Source organism: Plodia interpunctella, chromosome 10 (assembly GCF_027563975.2).
Source record: "Plodia interpunctella isolate USDA-ARS_2022_Savannah chromosome 10, ilPloInte3.2, whole genome shotgun sequence".
In the NCBI taxonomy this organism is placed as follows: Eukaryota; Metazoa; Arthropoda; class Insecta; order Lepidoptera; family Pyralidae; genus Plodia; species Plodia interpunctella.
Window position 1 is genome coordinate 2,372,097 of NC_071303.1, and position 21,695 is coordinate 2,393,791.

Here is a 21,695-nt window from a genome sequence, read left to right on the forward strand (position 1 = left end):
GGTTAAGACGCCTGCCTGTGGACCGAAAGGTATCAGGTTCGAATCCTACTCGTGCCTCATGAGTTTGTATACCAATCTGACTCATGTATAGTAGTTTTCATCGTCCACCACTTGCTTCCGGTGAAGGATACATCGTAAGGAAACCTGCACACTGGTTGATTCTTATTAACTTGTGTGTGAAATGGAGACAAACCATTAATAATGCCAAGAAAGTTGTTGTGTGTGTTTCATTCCACGTAATAACCATGACCCTCAGCCATGAGGAATACGACTATAAAGAATTTGAAAAATAAGTATATAATTACTAGCTGACCCACGAGAAAAGTATCCTAATCCACACCAAAAATAACGTGAATGATAGACAAACAAATACAAAGTGTATTTGTTAACATTTATAACAAGTACCTATGGATTCTGTAAATTCTACCATTTTTATTACGCAATCAAATTGTTTGTGACTGTACGTGGGAACCAGTATTAGCTAATGCTAAACAATGCACCTACCCTGCGCAGATAACGTATCAAACAGTGTTTGATACTAATACAAAAGATAACATTGATTTACTGTTCTACGCGGGTGAATAACCGTACTTTTGTCACAAAACCCTTAGAAAATACAAATATGCTCAAGTGTGAATTCTGATTAGCACACAAGGATTCCGTAGGTATACATAATTATAAATTGATGGTGTGACAACTAGGGATGCCGATATCAGCGCAAAATGGCGGCAAAATGGGTAGGAGAGAGAGTAGGTACAATTGATGGTAGGTAGGTATGGTAATTGATTTAGGTACATAGTAAAAATCTTAGATTATTGAAATATTTAATCCAATGACTAAGCTCCAGTTTTAGATTCTGGGATTAATCCTACTAATATTAATGCGAAAGTTTGTGAGGATGTTTGTTACTCTTTCACGCAAAATCTACTGGACCGATTGTCATGAAATTTAGTACACGTGTAGAATATAACCTGTAATAACACATAAGTAGGATATTTTTTATTACGAAATTCCCACGGAAGCGAAGGCCCAGGATGCAGCTAATAGTATATAAAGATTATTTTTCATTATATAGATTGCTGATTTATTGAAAGGATTAGTAGGTACCTACGCGTCCTTTTTGATTTACGGAATCCTAATGTATCTATGTAGGTACGACTCATTATGTAATTGAAAAAAACCTCGTCACATGCTTTTTCCATTACCTACATGAGAACTTTGAACTCGTGTTTACAGCATGGCCCAATCATGACTTATTTGTACTTACATAAATTATTTATTTTCTTAATACCTACTTGTCAGAGAAAAGATTTACATAAGTTCCCCAAAACCAACACAATCAAACCAATAATATTGTGGTTTGACTGCAAAATCACCGGTAAGTAGGGTATATTACTCAAATATAAATTTTAATAAATAGGTATATTAGGGATCATCCAACGGATAAAATACTAACTAGGTACTTTTAAACTTTCGCGTTGCATAATTTTATGCTAAATAACAGGTATTAAACGCGCATATACCTACCTTTTCTATTTCCAGACGTTTCGGACCTTTGTAAAAAACAGCTCTCTTTGCTAGGTGTATTTTAGTGATAGCAACAGCCGGGATCATGTATTACAGATATAAGAACATGCTTCAATGTAACGTTCTAATATCTGTGGTATACATATTTACAGTTTTATGTATATTTTTACTTTCTTTTACTTCGTTACATGTTACAGGGTTGCCTGGCTGGATAATGCAATGGTATTTTATCTGTCAACATGTTACTTGGGCGCGAACGCGCGGGCTCCACTTATGTCAAAAAGACAAACGTCAAACGTCAATCAATCCCGTTTGAAAAAGATTGTTGACAACGGTTTATGTGCTTGTGCTTTGTTTGTTTTCAAATTAATTTTTATTTTAAAATATAGGTACATATCAGCAATGCATTAGAAACATATGATAACTGTTTGTTTGTTAACAGCTAATACATTTAGAAAGGTGATTATTATTAGGATTTATCAAGGCTAGATGAATGTAAAATTTTGAAAAACTCATTGTTCAAACATCGATCAAGTTACAGTTTGTAAAATGCCGAAGTCAAGGATTCCGTCGCCGGCACGTTCTCAAAGCGCTGTGGTGACGCCGCGCCGGAGCAAACCTCGAGGTCCACGTAGCGTTGGGTCACCAGCTCGATCCAACACCTCGGTCAGACTCACATCCGTCATACAGAACTTCAAGGATAAGAATATGGACTCCTTTCGCCTGTCCCCACTTAACAGCAGACGCTCAGTATTAAATGACAACACTGATATTGAGGAACCTAGACGTAAGTACCACCTATTTTTGATGTTTTGTCTATTTATTTGGTTCACCAATGGTTACATGTTTCATCAGTACTCTTCTTGTTTAATTTAAGACAATGCAGGATATTACAAAATGATGATAATAAATCTTAATTTATCCTATCACAAGATAGGATAAATTAAGATTTATTATCATCATATATCAGTGCTAAGCACACCATAAATATTTCTGTCTGTTCTGTCAATATGATTATTTATTGGAAGCAGCTTTTGCATCTAGCAGTGTTGAGAGTTAACTATACAGGGTCAAACGCAAAACCTCCTAAAGAATACTTGGATACATCGAAATAAGCAACTTTTATTCTACAACTATTTTTGATTCATAGTTTTTTGTTATATAAAAAAGTAAAATATAATCTTATTACGTTAGTCTCTATGTACCTTATACACCTTTGGAAGGTTATCAGTAACCCTGTATAGAGAATTCAAAATAAAGCCACTTTGGTGTTAGTTATTAATTTTTATTAATATTCAAATGTTAAATTCATCCTGTGATATTTTTGGCATTGCCATTGCCTTCTCCATGTCACACACAAGTTGTTAATCAAACACAATGTTTCCTCATTAATTTTTCCTTTACCGGAAGCAAGTGGTGGTCTATGAAAACTGGTCTATATCTGAGTCAGATTGCTATACAAACTCATGTGGCACAAATATAATTCAAACCTGAGACCTATCGCCACCATCACTTTACAAAAGACTTTCACAAGTTTCTCACGGTAAATATATGTTGATGAACATGAGACCTTAATCATCTTCAATACAAATCTAAATTGCAGGTCGGAGCTGGTGGAGGAAGTTGAATGACACATCTAGAGATATTCTCGAGGTTTTGGAAAAAGACCAACAAGAACCAGTATACAACATCATGGAGGAATATGATGTTGAGGTTTTGAGGTGACCAGCAATATTTAAAACTATTGTATTTCTATTTCCATTCTCCTATCAGTTTATGAATTTTTTTGTTGGATACAATATGTAATCTTGTCAGAAATATCAATTAATCAAATCGGTTTTGTTGTATGCTGTGAAACTTGTTTTCTTGTAACCATAAAAAGTGTGATCTTTGGTAGGTACTTATTGTAATTTTATTCCTCTTTCTTTTTCTTGAGATACTCATGATTGCTATTGTTGTATCATAGAATCAGTTAAATATAAAGCTTGAGTGTATTAAAAAAATATTTTGATTTTTTTAATGCAAAATATTGCATATTGTTTTAATTCTATTGTTATAATTTATGTTTCAGCCAAGAAAAAAAGGATAAACAAGAAACCTTAGATCTCCCAGACAGCAGTGACAGTGATTCCATTAGTAGCATTGTCATCCCACAGCGCAAACTCTTTACACAGAAGGAAAACCTATCAAAAAATAAGTTCGCTCAATTTCTCGGCACCAGAGAATCCATGGCCAAGAATAACAAAACAAATGTTGAATCTGACAAGATTGATAAAACTATTGTAGCTGGCACTAAAAAGTTGTTTGGTGAGAGTTCAAAACCGAGATCCAAACCAGCTTTTCCTACTGAATTACTGACATTTTCTCCAGATAAAACTGTAAATAAGACTATGGGAGAAGTTAAAGGACAAGTCAGGAACTTGTTTGGCAATAGAGCTGGTGTTAAAAGGAAGAATAAATTTGCTGATTTCATTGCTTCTGAAAGTGAAGAGGAACCTGAGATACAGCCAAAAGTATTTGGATTTCAAAAGAAACATGATTTACCCAGTAGAAGAGTTAGTACTGCATCTAGCGTAACCACCGACATAGATATGGACGACTGGAAACTTCTACCATCTTCAACAATGGTACAAACCCAACTTGAAGCTATGATGGTAGACTCACCAGTGAAAAAGGCTAGACTAAGCAAATTATCTGAAGGAAAAGAGTTTGAAACTGCCACAAACAGCACTGGTATTACTAACAGAACCAAACAATCAAATAAATCTGTTTTATCTAAAAATAAATCTAAATTGTCAGTTTCAAAAAATTCTAATAAATCGAAAATAGTACCCGAAGTTAATACAAGCATAGAAAAATCTGTGAGACATGATACTGCAACAAGAAATGATGAAGAAAATATAGTGTCAGAGGCTGGAGAAGAACAAGTAAGAGTGGCTACTGTTGTACAAGAAAGTGTTGATGCTAATATTAATAAATTGATAGGGTCTAATAAGTCTTCAATGTCAAACTCAAAGGGAACTTTCAGCAAATCTAAAACAGCACCCAATATTAAGTCCCATGAAGGGAATGAAAATATAATAAAACCTATTTTGAACGAAGTTGTACCCGAGAAAGACAACCTTGAAATGGAGGTAGATGATAATGAAGAAATTAAATTATCTTTGGCATATAGTGATGAAGAGCAAATGGAGCAAGAAAATGCAAATGTAAGTGATAATAACTTGAACAAATCTAGACAAGACAAATTATCTGAAGGAAAAGAATCCGAAACTACCACAAACAATACAACTAACAATACCAAACAGTCAAATAAATCTGCTTTATCTAAAAATGAATCTAATGTGACCATCTCAAAGAAAAATAAGTCTAAAATAGTATCTGAAGTTAATGAAATCTTAGGAAAATCTACAAAACATGAAGATGAAGCTAGAAATTATGAAGTAAATGTCGTATCAGAGGCTGGACACATTGTACAAAAAAGTGTTGATACTGATAATAATAAATCTAAAAACCAAGAAATGCATACAGCAGAAGACAACAGTCAAAAGGATGAAGAACCAAACAATGTTCCTGATAGGGATCAAAATACGGAAAATGATAATTCTGATAAGAACAAGAGTAACAAATCAATATTGTCTCCCTCGAAAGCAACTATCAATAAATCTAAAACGACACCTAATGTTCATGAGAATGAAAATATATCGAAATCTATTTTGAATGAACCTGTATTCGAGAAAGACAATCTTGATAAGGAAATAAATGATAATGAAGAAATAAAATTATCTCTGGAATATAGTGATGAAGAGCCTATGGAGCAAGAAAACGAGAATTTAAATGAAAATATTCAAGGTAACAATAAAGTAGACAGTGATAACGTGGCTAATACTCAAGAGATTCATGATCAAAATATGGACAAAAAAATAATACATGAACCGGCAGACATTAACAACAGCAAACAAGAAGACAATGAAGAGGAGAGTCCTGAAGTTCAAAACGAAAATCATAACAGTGATGATGAAAAGCTGGAGTCTGAAGTTGATGAAGAAGAAGATACAGAGAAAACTGAAGAAATGGATGAAGAAAATGAAAATCAAGAAATAGAACTTGATGAACCGGCGGAAAAAGATAATGCAATAATTGATGAAGAAAATGCCAGTCAGGAAATTGAATCTGAGGAAGATAATGAAGAAGATGGAAACGAAGAAGTCAATAGCGAAGATGAAGAAGACATTGAAGTGGAAGAAGAAAATGAAAGTCAACAAGATGCCAGTCAAGAACTCGAAGAAAGTCACGAAGAGGTTATTGAAGAAGACGCAGCATCTGACAATGAAGAAAACGAAAGCCAAGAAATAATCAACGACAGTGTTAACGATGGAGATGATGCAGCAGATGAAAGCGACGACCAAAATGGTGAAACGAATGACGCAGAAAATGACATAAGTGGCATCGAAAAGGAGACGCCTAACGTAACACATGATACTACTGGCAGGAATAGAAAGAAGAATGAAAGCGATGTTAAATCCCCTGAGGTTGTTTTGAGGAATGATGAAAATGTTGCAGAGTCATTCACACCTAAGGGTCGCAACACGAGTATTAGAAGAACCACTATGCTGAAAAGTCTAAATATAAGGCCTAGTTTAGCACCGCCTAGAGAAAGTACAGGTATTTCAGATGGAACTACAAATTCTAGTGCAGAAGGTTCAGGCTGGGACTCTCACAGGACGACAAGAAAAACTTTGAGGCAAACTTTCGGTCGTGATTTTACTCCAAGGAAATCTTTACGCGCTTTGGTCATGGAGAAATCTGCGAAACGACACACTGCTTTTAATGACATAAATGACGTTGATATGCCAAGAGCGAATTCCACTGAGCTGCCGGAAGCTAGCAATGTTGATGAGACAGTGGAAGATCCTCACGAAATATCAAAGAGGACGCGGCAGACGACGCTCGAGATGTATTTGCAGAAGATCAAAAAACAGAACATGGAAAAGAAGAAGAAACTGGTAAGTTTAATTTTATTTGTTTATTATTTATTCAATAGTAAAAGCGCCTACAATGATGTATAGTTCTGCTCTAGTATTCTAGGGTGGAACCACACACCACTCCACAAGATGACTAAACCTATCTATGGTATGGAAATATACCATAAAATCACATATCTTCAAAATTGTAAAGTTTATTTTTACGTTGACCCCGGACTTTACGGTTTCACAGCCCCGGATGCAACAGGGAACGCGCGAAAATGAGAAAATAGAAGTGCCCACGGATTTTCACGCGAGCCTATCGTTGCCTTTAAAGTTTGTGACAGTGTTACCTAAAATATTGAACTTCCTTGAAACCTAAAAATTTGCCAGTTTCGACAGTCTCGATACTGAAATCATCAATAATGCTCAGAGCCAGAGCTCAAGACCGACAGAGATAGGGGCCCTAGGATACAAACAATAAAAGGCCATATTGTCTATATTTTTACAGGAAGAAGAAGTGAGGAATTCCCTCACAGCACCTTCAAAGGATATCCTGAATCCATTCAAAGTACCGTCTCGACCATTCGTCCTCAAACGCGCCAAGCCAGCGCAAAGCAAACCGAAGACAAAGGCCATAAAATCTACGATTCCTATAGAAAACCTACCACAGGACCTTCTGGAAGATATGATGTATAAACCGCCGAAGCGATTCCAGCCTAGTAACGCCTCGTGGATTACAAAAAGGCTTTACAAGTTTTTGGAAACCAAATTGGAGCCCAAGTAAGATAATTGTTTTTAACTAGCCACTGATTCGATTCTACTCACTCAGTGTTATTTGGAATTTGTATTTAATGTCGGTGATAACGCTTGATATCCATGACCTAATCATATTGGCAACGTTAAAATGTATATGGAAAATGAACAGCGCCTCTATTGTACGTAAAAGGAAATTAATTTTCAAAAAAATTAAAAAACAAAGTAGCTTATATTTCGGTTCTTCCATCAATATATACCATAACCAGATTTCATCAAAATCGATTCAGTAATTTAGCTCTGAAAGCATGACAGACAGAGATAGACTATCACATTTATAGTATTAAAATTAACTGAAAAGCATTTTTCTGGAACTCAGGTTTACTAACTTTACAGACATTTTTTACTTCAAATTTATATTATTACAAAAATACTTCATTTTCTCTGAAAATGCTACCAACTACTAACTACAATTTTATTCCAGATACGACTACAAAGCGCGCGTGCGCGCAGAGAAGCTAGTAGAAACGATATACAGCTTCGTGAAAGATCTGCGTCGACACGACGTCGCCCCGAGCGACGCCGTCGACGCGCTCAAGCGGGAGCTGGCGCGGCTGTGTGTGGTCGAAACGCACTTCGACTTCTACCAGTTCTTCCACGACTATTTGCCCCGGGAGGTTAGAGTTAAGGTCGGTTTTTTATTTATTTTATAGTTTTTTTTTTCAATGACATGTCAAGTAGAAATGTGCTGGTCTCTTATGTAAATAAACTATGTAACAAGATTTTATAAATATGTTTTTTTTTGTTGCATTTTATTGTCGTCAGAGATTGATATTGTGCAGATATTTGCACTGAACAGGTGATAAAAAAATCATATCTCGTTGCATTGAACAGATGACATCATATCCAAGACGTAAACCATTGAAGAGTTCCCTCGTCTGGGATCAGATTTCATATTATGCGAACAAAGGTATTTTTATTTGTATTGTTTTTTTTATTGCAGGTTGTCCCGGACGTGGTCAACAAGCTGCCGCTGCCTCGCCACGGGGTGTTCGCTGACATCCTGCGGGGCAACACCGTGCAGGGATGATTATTTACTCTACTAAGGTTAATAAGGTTATCAAGTGCTCTATTCATTTTATTTTAATTAAATGATTTTACCTCACTCTTTGTTTCATTATGACCTTATTTAGCCGCACCATGGATTTAGTAAATACTTCGTAGTACCTACTAATTCCATGAGCCGTACACTAACACCACCTTCCTTTTTGTCTTGACGAAAAATAAAAATTGATCTTGGCCATCCTTTTTGTATATTGTGTATTGGAATACTAGAATACTTTCTAATAAAATTCTTAATTAATAATAATAATAAATAAATTCTTTATTTACTTAAAGGATTTGCACAACAATTTTAACAGATAGATATTATTAGATAATAATGTAGTGTGGCATAATTAGTTTTGTCGATCATTATTTATTCTTCGGTAAATAATAAAAATGGTGAATGGTACGCTAGTATGCGACTGTTATAATAGATTGTTTCTAATTTAACCTGCGACTTCGGTCGTGAGAATTTTTATATTCTAAAGCGATTAAAACTGCATAAAAATCTGGAATCGTAGGACTTGTTTATTTTTAAAATAGTAGGATACAAATGTAAACCTATAATACAATGGAGCACCATACACATAAAAATAATTATATATTGCAAATACACTGTATACATGAGGACATAATTGTATCAACTAAATAAGAAAAATACATCTCATAATAAGGGCTTACAACTATTTGTATAGAAGGATAAAGGCGAAGCTTAGTCTTATGTAATACCTATTGGGGCGCATCCACACCAGGAGCTGCACACACAATCATTTGGAACCCCTTCCACTTGCTGGAAAGAACGAATTCATCGATATTCGACTGAATGAAATTCAAAACGCTTTAAATCGTAATGTAAATAATAAAAGGAGCACTAGACTTTACAATTTCTTTCGCTTTATACTAAGATAAATAAATTAAATTCATTTTGTGTTTAGAATCTTAAAATATTGTGATTCATTCATTATTTCATCTGAAATAAATTTCGGAAACTATTCAAAAAGCAATCTGGACGACTGTGTGTACAAATCTCTCACAAAAAGTGTGCTATATGTTATATTATAGGTAGTTAATTTAAATACTATAATTTACATAATTGCTGTACAATTACATCGTGTTATAATAAATAAGCTGAAAAAAGTAACAAAATCATTGAGAAACTAATTCTAGTCATAACGAATATTACGAGACGTTCAATTTAAATCTACAAAATATTGTGACCCTATTTTGTGCCTTTCCAATACTACATAATGTAATAACTCACTACATAATGTGCCATTTTAAACTAACATATTTTGTGTTTTCATTCAAAATTTGAAGTCATTAAAATCTCACAAAATCTTTAAGTCATTTTAATTGTCAAAAAATACCTACGTAGTACCACTGTACTAAGTAGGTATTTTTTAACAATATAAGGGTCTCATCATATTTATATATCAACACGGAAACAGATAAGTGGTAAAAGATTTTTGATCGAGACAAGATCTTTCATTTAAAAGTCGACTTTATGCTATTGAGTCAAGGCATTCCATCATTTATTCAAAAGCATTTTTAAGCAACGACATTTCCATCTCGATGCGATTCCTATTCACATTAATTTCCTGTAGTTTTCACGTTAGAGTTGGAAACATTTTTGGATGAAAACACTTCAAATATCTGGAAACTGATTTTGTGCCGATGTATATGAGGAAACCCTTAAATTAAGTCAACTGACGTGTAAAGTGTGACAGACGTGTGTTTATCAGTGACTATTATTAATTGTGTTCAGTGGCCGTAGTGTGAGTTTGCAATTCACAATGAGTATTTTCGCAGTGAGAGCTGTCGCGCTGTCACAATGCCACATTGTTATTGTTTTATACTACGGTCTCACTGCAAAAAGATTTGAAGAAATGAAGTGACAAGTGAATTGCAAACTCGCGCATCGGCCTCAGATATTACAAAACTTACGAATATATTATTAGTACATCAATTGGCACTACCAAGACACGATATTGAATATTCTTACAAAAGTTTTTTTATTTTCACAATACAATAATACAAATATCTTTAATACGAGGATTAAATTATATGGCCAAAAGAATTTCGATAATTCATTCTAATTAAATTACATTTTGTATAAATTACTTAATAAAAAATAATTTTTCGTATTACACTACATGTAAAGTCTATACAAAGCAGTCTAGACTAAAATTAAAGCAGTCCAATTAAATTAGTAGGTACCTAATCTAAACGTTGTTGACACTATGCAGCTTGCACAAAAATACAATAAACATTTTGAATCACCGAAAATCTATTTGCGAAATCACACGGGTATTCAACTGCAATATTCTTGATTTTGTGAATTAGACAACACTTCAGATTAAATTAGGCCTTTTTATTATCACTTTGTATTGCACAGCATCGTTATTATAGTACATAAATGAATGTTTATTTATTTTTGCGTGTGGCAACCCATAGTGTAAGTGACAACATTAAAAAAATTGCGTTGACAGACTATTTTCTTGTCTTTTAAACCTTCCATTTAATGACTTTCTAATTTTCATTGCATATACACATCTTTAATGATCTTTTTCGTTACTTGTTGAAGATTACATACCTAGGTGTGTTAACAGTTTATAGAATTTTTAGTTTCTTGAATTAATCGGAAGGCGAAAATTACGACGGCAAAACATGAACTGATGTATGATTTTATGGAGTTTCAGACAGTTTTGTCTGAAACTCCATAAAATCAGCCATATCATATTTGTCACGTGAACGATTTATTTATTGATTGCGAATATCGAACTAATCGAACGCTACTATTCCACCGTCCTAACTCCAGTAGCAAATTGTGGAAGCGCGCCATCTATGGAAAACAAAAGACAATTGCAGCATTGTGCGCGCGTTCCGACCGAAAAGGATCTGAATAAATAAACTCAGGTTAACAATCGTTATTAACAATTATAGAGTATGTTTGCGGATTAAACTCGGGGTAAATATAACCATAGGTATAAATATAAATCGATATAGGTATTGTCAATGTACAATACTAGATCCGGTGATCAAAAATTGAAACTTTCAAAAGGCAACTAGAAATGTCATTTTGTTCAACAGTAGCGACTCCCATACAGGACCAGATAAGTTTGTTCCTGTAACCCGGTCAGACATGCAAGCAGGCCAAGTCGAAGTATCAAAATTGATATTGAACTATAACCTCAACTAAAGAAATGACAACGCATTGAAACAATATGACTAAACTAGTTGGGACCTAATAAACATTGTCGTAAAGTATCAAAAAAATTAAGCCTACTATAACCAACTCGCAACATAACACAATATTATAACAGACAAAAATATTGGAAACTTTTCTACATTATGTTCATAATATTACATTTTACATCTTAATACTAATTTCTCTCACGTTAAAGTTATAAAAATGCATCAGTAAAAATGAAAGCAAAACGTGAAAATGCATAGATTAGGATAAAGCGCAGATATTGTTAAAAATTCTGGCGGAAACATTGTGATCTTAAGTCTCGTATTCATTCGTAATCATAATACAATAAATCTTCGTTCATTTTCCTACGTTAAAATACGTAGCCGACGAAAATGATGTTCGTTTAAAAATGAGCTTTAAATCGTCTCCTATAGACACACTTACGTTGACAACATCAAAGATATTTGCTGACAAATTGTCAATGAAAAGTATGTCTACCGTGGACGCATTTAAGTTCACTTTACATTGATGATTTGGCTACGTCATTAAACAGTTCCTAATTGAAATAATTGCCTTAAATTTAATGAAAAAGGTGCAATTTCAATTACTCCATCCATATTTCATATAAATCCCAAATATAATAACCTAAATATTTATACAACTTAACTTGTAACCCCCTTATTCATAAAAAAGTTAACGCACTTTAAGCTAAAGTATGGTTCGTCTCTTTCTGTCAATAGCAAATATTATAAAGTGCGATAGTGACAAAACATATTTTAGCTTATATGTTTGTATGTTATATGTTTACTTTTTTATGAATTACGGGGAAAGTGTTTAATTTTAATTGCTGTTTATTTGACCAGTATATTTGAGCGTAACTAACAAATTATCCATTGTTATATAAATATTCTTTATATAGACGTGTAGTGGTATTTAAGAGAGATCGTTAAGCAACATTTTCAATCAAAATTATTTCCAATGTATGCCAAATACTGATTTTTTATTATATACTTATTCAGTATTTGTACCTCGGCCGTAACTGTAGGTACAGATTTCTAGTATTTTCGGTTATTAATCGATCACTTTCCTGCACGGATTACACTGGATATATAGGCAAAGGTAGCCACGTTGTTACAACCAGAGGGACGGCGGCAAAGAGGCAGACCGAGAACAAGATGGCGCGACAAAATCGATCGCTTCTTGCCAATATGGCGGGAAACCGCAATGAATCGAGAGTTGTGTAAGCAAAAATATACATTTGCCCAGCAGTTTGACACAAAATAGGCTTTTAAAAAACATTCACTTTATCAGTGTTCAACCAGCACACTGGTTGACTATATAGTTTGACCCCTCAGGTCTCGCGCGGCCCGATCTGACTGCGATCCTATTTGTTGTTCAATGTCTGTATTATCTCCGCGCTCGAAGGGTAAATAACGTGTATACGACTACTTACCACTAGATGGCGCTAGGTGGTCGTAAAAGACACGTCAGATGCCTTTAGAGCGACAGATTTTCGACATAGTCATAACACTAGTATTCGCAATAACGATATACGAAAGAAAAACGTGGGCCCACGGGTTATTAGCTTAAAGTCTATTTTTTCTACTTAGTCCTAACATGTAAACAATCTTAACACTAATTTATTGTTTAATTTTGTTGAAAACCAATCAAATACTAATATACATCCAAAAGTAAAAAAAATAAAAATTTGTCCTTATGCCGTTTTCAAAATTTTTTTCTCGTTATAAAATAACAATTATTATTTTTTATTAATCACGAAAGTGGTTGCCCAGAAAGACTGTTTACATAATAACACTAGTAAGAAGAAGGAGAAGTGGAATGAGTTCAGCGCGGATGTGCGGGCAGCAGCTCGACGTAGTTGGCGGGGAAGAGGCCGAAGACCCCGCGGGGCCCGAGCCCCTGCCACCACCCCGCGTCTATCTGCTCTATGTGCGTGATCAGCTCGCCCGGGTCGAACGTTATCTCTGATTCGTCCGCTACAAGCGATTCAACATCAATAAATAAAGAAATAAAATATATTAGGACAAATCACACAGATTGAGTTAGCCCCAAAGTAAGTTCGAGACTTGTGTTATGGGATACTAACTCAACGATACTATATTTTATAACAAATACATATATAGATAATCATACAAGACCCCAATAGGCAAATAAATAAAATGGGGCTCTGAGTACCTGTTACTGATAATATTTACATAGTCAAAACATAAAAAATCGAAATCCAAAATGTATAAAAAAAAACTATAATATTTAGAGTGTGCCACCGCTTCATAATAAAGGTAGGTTCAATGCAGCAGTTCACACAAAGTCGATTTTCATTGATAAATTCTGACAATTCCTTTTTATTTATTTATTTTTGCCTATGCCATTGGTATGGTCATTGCACACGAGAGCGAGATAACACGATAAACTATGAATTGAAATAATTGGAGTTTCAAACTACGTCCATAAATTCATTGATATTTTGGGATAAAAGCAAACCTCAATAACTTTGGTATTAAACGATAATATTAAACTTTGATTACTCACATGTATTAATAGGGTCTTAAATATTAAGCCTTTCATTTTTTTGGCATAATTAAAAAATTATCGTGTATAGATCACACCCATTTGGGAACGCGCTGGGAATTGAACCCAGGACCTCCAGCAAGCTGGCGGGAATGGTCAATGGCTTTAGGCGACTCGAAATAATATCTCACACCAGTGTGAGCAATAACACACTCAATAAAAGAATAAAAAATAAATAGATATATTTGAACAAATCACACAAATTGAGTTAGCTCCAAATTAATATCCGAGATTTGATAAAATCATTCGGGTTTCAGGGCGTCATGGCCCAAAACGAGAACACGAGAATGAAATAGATGATATGAAATAGAATTATTACCTGCTTGATAGTCGTATAAAGCTCTCGCAGTGAGACCCGGGTCCTCGTCCAGGTCTTCGTATATCGTGCTTTCTTCCAATCCTTCGGGAGATACATCTTAAATAGAACAAATCATATTAGATGGACCCATACGCCTCGAAATGATTCTATATACGAACATTTATTTATTTAGTTGTATCATTTATCGATTATTTATGTATTTCGTTGTATTATAGTAATATAATATAATTGAATATTCTATTTTTAAACTAAATTTCGAACCGAAACTTAATTTTAATTTAAATATTGAGAATGTGAATAGGAGTTATGTTTTAACTAGCTGCGCCCCGGGGCTTCGCTCCTGTAGGAATTTGGGCTAAAAAGTATCCTATGTATTACTCCAAGTTATATTACACCTGTCTAGCAAATTTCATAACAATCTGTCCACTAGACTTTGCGTGAAAGATTAACAAACATACACACAGCCTCACATTTCGCATTTATAATATCAGTAGCATTTTTTAATATACTAGTAGAAACAAAGTAAGATTCACAACTCGTATATGTACAGGTACACATAGTCTTTGGAATCAGTTACTTTCTTTTCTCAGTGTACAATGCACAATTGTATGTAATCTATGTATGCTGTAAACAATATAAAGGCCTTACCTTCAAGCGTCGCACTGCCATTTTCCTTCTTGAAATTAACATTCTCTATGACCGTATTCTGTCTACTCAATTCCGACCTGTGTTCTTCAGCAATATTATTCTTACTATACGGCGATCTTTTTATAGTACTGAATTTATTATCACTATCGTCGTCATCATTCTCGTTTGAACTCGAATATGACGCGTCGAACATGTCATTCTCTAGAATGTTCTGTTTTATCATCGGCTCACTCTGTTTCATGTTTTCTTCTATGTCTCTGTATTCTGAGTAATTTATAGCGCTGAATGAGCTCGGTTCGGTTTCTGTACTCGGACTTAAATCGACTGTGGGATCGATAATCGGTTCGTATTGTATCTGCGAAGGACTTTCTAGACTGAGTTTTATTTTGTCTATGTTCTTCATAGGGCTTAGTTTTGGTTGCTCTGTGGTCTCTTCGTGTAGCTCGGCTTTCGGTTGTATCTTCGATGGTGATTTCGGCGGGGTGCTTGTGACTGGAGGTGAGTTTTGTGTGAATGTATTTATGCGTTGTGCTATCACAGAACTGCGGACTGGTTTCTCTGGTATGTTGGAGTTCGTTCTGGAATTCAAAAATGATATTTATTTACCGCTCGGTCACAGATTCATTAATATTCCCATAGTAATGATGAATCGTTTTCCGTGCATAACCGTTTGTATGTGAAGTTTAGAGTCGACAATAAGAATTTTCGTCTCTCGACTCGTAAGTTTAGACATCATTTTCTTTTGCACCAAAAATAGCATGTAATGTAGTTACTATTATATTTACACTGGTTTTGTTCCAACCAAGTTAGGTGCGCCCCAAGGTATAAGTTGTCTGGCCTCGGCTGAGCGGTGCAATATAGACCTTACTTCTATGTGAATAGAGATGATATTCCACTAACTTGTTATTCATCTGTCCCTGGTTCAGTTTCTGCTGGAACAAAGCCCTCGCGGCCGCTTTGGACGCCCCTATCAGTTGTCTAGTCTCGGCTAAGCAATGCAATATAGACTCTACATTTATGTGAATAGAGATGATATTCCACTAACTTGTTATTCATCTGTCCCTGGTTCAGTTTCTGCTGGAACAAAGCCCTCGCGGCCGCTTTGGACGCCCCTATCAGTTGTCTAGTCTCGGCTAAGCAATGCAATATAGACTCTACATCTATGTGAATAGAGATGATATTCCACTAACTTGTTATTCATCTGTCCCTGGTTCAGGTTCTGCTGGAACAAAGCCCTCGCGGCCGCTGTGGACGCCCCTATCAGTTGTCTGGCCTCGGCGGAGCGCTGTCTTCGTAATGCTTCGCTGGCATTCAGCCCAGTGGGACTAGTCGCTTCTGGACTATCCTTTCTGGGGGAGAAAATAGGAAATAAAAACAAAGAAAGATATGGACAAATCATACAGATTGAGTTAGCTCCAAAGTAGGTTCAAGACTTGTGTTACGGGATATTAACACAACACAACACAACGATAATAAATTTTATACACTACATATATTTATTTTATATACACAAGTGAGTAGTAGTAGTATCATTTCACAGGAGGTTTATAAACCTTTAGGTATAAATTGTCTAAATGACAGTGAAAATCGCATCAAAATCAGTTGCGTGGTTCAAAAGAAGAAATCTTAAAGCACTTTGTTTTATACTATGTAGTGCTACAAATAGATAAAACGTCCAAGACCAAGGTCAAACTAAATGAGATCATTTTCCATCTTGACCTAACCGAGCATCGAACCCGACACCTCCAACGTAGTTATCTCCCGTTATCCCGGTTGCTTCAACTACTTGTTTTGGTAAGTAACAATTTCTTTTAATAGTGTTCAGCTGAGCTTTGTGCCAGTATCCTCATCGTGGTTCAAAAATGACTTTGTAAGCTTTTGTGGTGTACTTGTTTTAATTTCATTCTAAGATCGGTTGTATGATACCTTTTTGTATATTGCTACGTTCAACCCATGTAAATTAAAATAAAAATATTAAAATATATTTAGTTCCCACATACTTAAGTTCAGATTTCCTATCTCTCCTAGCCGCCTCCAGCTCGTCTCGTCTCCTAACATCTTCTTCAGCTTTTCTTTTTTCCTAAACAAAAAATATATATTTATAATGAACAAGAAACATCAAGAAAGTGATGAAAACTGATTTTTAAAATACTGCTTTTTTTGTCATTGCCATGCCAAATGGTTGAGAAACACCGTAACAGAATGAGGCGTAACTAAATGAAAGTAATTGTATAATGGGAATACCTCTTCTCTTCTCTTCCTTTCAGCTTCTAGCCTTTTCTTTTCCTCTTGCTCTTCTTTCAGCCAGAACTGATCGCGTTCTTTAGAATTGATTTCTTGAACTGTAAAAAAATAAATCGTTCTAAATTTAAACATAATGCCGTAAAATTTTGGGCAAGCGTGTAAAAACACTATTATTTTTACCAACAGACTTTCTTTATAATGAATGTCTTAGGTTTCACATTAGCAATAGCCATGTGAATATATACAAAACCATAGGTTCCAAACTACGTCGCTCGAATGTCAAACGCATCGTTGAATAAAATGCAGCACAAAATAACAATGACACACAATGTGCGGCCACACAATTATTCAAAAATCTATTTTTTACAATTTACTTTTTTGAGAGCATCCGGTATCTTTGAAATCATTAAAACTATTTGACACTGTCCGCAACGATAGAATGCGTAAATACTATATGGAGCAGAATATTTCGATCCCACCTAAAGGATATATCCTTAACCCTTCGATCCTGGGCGATTAATAGCAACGCAAACAAATCAGGCCGCGCGTGAACTTAAATAGAACTTTTTTTTTTAAGAAAACAACATTCAATGAATTTTCACTATGGAATCGAAGTGACTAAAATTCATTGCGTGTTAGATTTCACGTTTGATGACCTCCGTAGCGTATCTAGTGGTTACCATCCGCCATCTGCAGGTCCTGGCTTAGATCCCTAGTGCGCGCAAATATTTGTACATATTTATTCACAAATATTTGTCTGTGGGTTTGGATGTGTTGTGATTGTTTCTGTGTTTGTTAGCTTGTGCTTATTATGGGCCGTGTAGTGAAATTTAATTCTTAAATAGGAAAAAACTATTACGTCAAAACTATCCCACAACCAACCTCTTTTTAGACTATTTTTCTTTCTCTTTATATCCTCCACAGGCAACGACGGGGAACCTTTAAATCCAAACATGACATTCACCACCCCTAAATAAGTTACATAATGTGCACTTCATCACACTGTATAAGCTCTATTCACACTAGCACCGATATCGAAATGAGCGTGTTTATTTTTTTCTCGTACAATAAACAATATTTGATGTCATTTATCATGTCCAAACAATAACCGTGCACACTGGTATTTATATTATGCTTTTTAAAAAATACACAGGAAGCACAAAAGAAAGTATGTAAAATAACGCGTGCCGCAAAATGTCCAGTTTATAAACTACTGTCTTGAAATATACATTTTACGCCTAAACAACTTTACTAGGTTTGTTTAGGTACATTACGGGTATACAATGTCGATATGTATATTTAATGACATCATGTTCTTTGCACATTACCATTTATTGCGATATTAATCAATTCTATTTATGACGTGACGATTTCCTATCATGGTGTCCACCAGAGTGTGCTAGTAATTAAATCCTATTTGTTCACATTAATAAGCGAAAACACGAACACACGTAGGTATTGAGCGGAATGGGAGTGAAATCGAAAAAAAAAAACGTAACAAGAAATTTTCTTCACACTTAACCAATTAATATCCCATTCAATCGCACCAATAAGATATATCGCGTGATTTTATCATGATCAAAGTCATTACCATAAATAAAATGACTCTTCTGTATACTCCTTAATTTGTCTTGAATGTAAGTATCAAACATTGCGTACATATAACTCTGTAAACAATGCCCCTGCTTATTAAGATTTGAAAGTCATGAGTGGAGTCTGCACAACATAATAAACATACCAAAATGGGCAAAATTCTTGAGCTGGACTTGGGAGAAATTGATTGATTGATTTGGGAGAAATTGATTAATTGATTTGGGAGAAATTGATTGATTGATTTGGGAGAAATTGCCTTGTGTCATTTATAGTTGGGTGAATATCACGAGCGTTTTTAACGCCGCCGTGGGCTATCATTAGTGTTTATTAAATTGTACCATACACAGTAATCAATTTAATTATCCTATTTTATAATAAGTAAAGTACTGGCACAATATTAATTTTATAAATGTATAATTTAAAAAAAATTGTCAGCTATTACGCGTCGGAGCTAAAATAGGAAATATTAGATTACTACCATAATAATAACAGAGTGCAGCAATAAATATGTAAACAGTGTATTTTGACATTGACAAGACGGTCTTTCTTTCGAAGCCATATGGCGTGTGGCTCTATGCTCTAGCTGTTAAGACTGTCTCCCTTACCACTCACCACTGGAGGATTTGGAGTGGTTCTATTCTAGGGCGGGACCACACACCACAACATAATACAGACCTGGATTGACTTTCTTATAAGTAGTGCCAACTGGTCCACTTGGAGGTACTTCTTCAGGTCGACACTGCTTGAAGTTGAAAGCTGACCCGGCTTTAGACAACTTGTCGAGGATGACCTTCTCATCAAGGTCATCCTCAGTCCTTGCGTGCATGGTCATGTGGAATCCAGTGAAGAATTGAGCAATATGCTTGATGTGGTTTGCACATGTACCTTTACGGACTGTTGGCGCGCCTTCGCCCTGTATCAATGAGAATGTATGTATGTTACTTAAAGCATGAAGTTCGCCACTGTTTGTTTACTTTGTATTTTGTACAATATGAGACCTGGAATCCAAGTTTGTTATAAAATTATCTTAAGATTTTGACAATTCATCTGCGATTTACACCAACCATCTGCCTGATATCAACCTGTCTCACTAAATATAATAATACCTACCGATTTTTTCTATTTATTATTATGTTACATATTTTTATGTAATATTCAATCTTTTTAACTCTCTATCCAAAACAACATTGATTTAGAATTTCAGCGTAAAATACAGATATTAGTGTGTTCTCTTCTGTTAGTAAATGTAACTTTGTAAACAGGAAATGCCCATGCCTAATGAGGATGACCATTATTATTTTTAAACTACAAAATGTGATGTTTTCCTCAGATGGCACTCAGTTAAAACTAATAACATTATCTGAACTATAGGGACTGCTTTGAAGACTTTTTTGTTGTTTGTGATTTTAGTATTCAAAGCTATATAAACTGAGCAAATAAAACAGAATTTCCCTATGAGTCTGGCATAATAGTTTCATGCAACTAAGGCCACATAAAAAAAATATTAAAAAAAAAACAATCAGGATAAATCTATAAGAGTGAGGATTCGAAATAGCATTTGTAGTGTGCCTGTCTAATGGTCCTCTCTTTCTAGAATCATTTCAAAGGTTTAGATCAATGATTATCTCATAATACACAGTGATTTTTTGCTCTAAATTCTATAAAAGATTTATTATTCGGCATCATAATTATAGATAAAATATCTTCAGTCTGACTCACAAGATAAGTGAAAAAAATTATCTGTGCAATCCATACCTGCCAGTTGATAAGCACATACTTAGATATGCTGCCATTGGGCACATCCACCTTCAGAAAGGCATACTGTATTTTACCACTATTGAAGTCATCTATGAGTTCAATCAGCCCACCGTCTCCTTTGCTGACAAATTTTAGGTCATTTGTTAGGCCATCATATCCAAATAATGCCCTAAAATTAAAATATTACATACAGACAACATTGTTAAAATTATGTTGTTAATTTGTTACAAACTGGTGCATATTGTCTCATCCTAAATAGTGTTCTTTTATTATTTGTGAACCTTATTAACTATTTGTTTTCATTGAGTACCTACTGCTTCATGTACAACAATTTGGTATCAGAAATATCAAAGAAAATTAAATATAGTAAATTTGGAAAATATGGTTCTATTCTAGTAGCAAGTAAACAATACGAAACGATTACATGATTATGAAACCAGTTTTCACGTGTGTTCATGTAAAATTTTGTAAGTCGAACATGAAATGAATAAATTATATTATGAGAACGCAGGGTTAATATCCTAGCCTAGCATTGCTTACGTTAGTCTCATCGTATTGTAACGTTTATGGTGACAAAGTATGTGCCAGTTGCATGCATTCGTTTATAATTCTAATAAGGAGTCGCTGTTTATTTAATTTCGTCAGCAAGTAGGTCGCCGCATCGAAAGCTTTTACTTACCAGTTGGTTTCCGTTTTCTCGTCTAATACGTCCTTCCATGCTGCTATTAAAGCGTCTTTGTGCTTATCCAAGTTTATAGCCATTTTACATTATTTGCAAAATCAATTTCCGATATAAGCAACAGAATTTGAAAGCAAAATGCAATAAAACACCGACGAACAACTTGACTCACAACAATTTTACCACAGACTAAAGAGTGACTTCTCGATTGACTTGTCATCGAGCATGTATGACATTAATTGTCAATGTTACCAATTCAGAAAATACTGTAGTCCGGTCCGGACCAGACCGGAAAACTTGCGTCCGTGTAGACCATGGGAT

The 21,695-nt window shown here is 34.8% G+C and overlaps 2 protein-coding genes across 3 annotated transcripts; one reads left to right on the forward strand and one right to left on the reverse strand.

Moving 5' to 3' along the window:
• Nucleotides 1-1,834: 1,834 nt before the first annotated feature.
• Nucleotides 1,835-8,412, forward strand: LOC128673143 (enolase-phosphatase E1-like). Of its 2 annotated transcripts, none has more exons than XM_053750787.2 (7): nt 1,835-1,986; nt 2,063-2,314; nt 3,131-3,248; nt 3,599-6,533; nt 7,003-7,274; nt 7,732-7,936; nt 8,251-8,412. In XM_053750787.2, the coding sequence occupies exons 2-7, from the start codon at nt 2,077-2,079 to the stop codon at nt 8,335-8,337; spliced, it is 3,855 nt and encodes a 1,284-aa protein (XP_053606762.1). In that variant the 5' UTR covers nt 1,835-1,986; nt 2,063-2,076; the 3' UTR covers nt 8,338-8,412. The 2 variants fall into 2 exon arrangements, with proteins under 2 accessions (XP_053606762.1, XP_053606761.1); XM_053750786.2 differs by having other exon boundaries at nt 1,839-1,986; nt 2,069-2,314.
• A 447-nt stretch (nt 8,413-8,859) lies between these two features.
• Abp1 (Actin binding protein 1) lies at nt 8,860-21,563 on the reverse strand. The gene is made up of 9 exons (XM_053750794.1): nt 21,375-21,563; nt 20,693-20,864; nt 19,613-19,850; nt 17,345-17,442; nt 17,101-17,180; nt 16,291-16,449; nt 15,101-15,678; nt 14,453-14,548; nt 8,860-13,541 (listed from the first exon to the last, which is right to left on the reverse strand). Exons 1-9 carry the CDS (start codon nt 21,455-21,457, stop codon nt 13,390-13,392), a joined length of 1,656 nt encoding a protein of 551 aa, XP_053606769.1. The 5' UTR covers nt 21,458-21,563; the 3' UTR covers nt 8,860-13,389.
• Between the last annotated feature and the right edge of the window lie 132 nt (nt 21,564-21,695).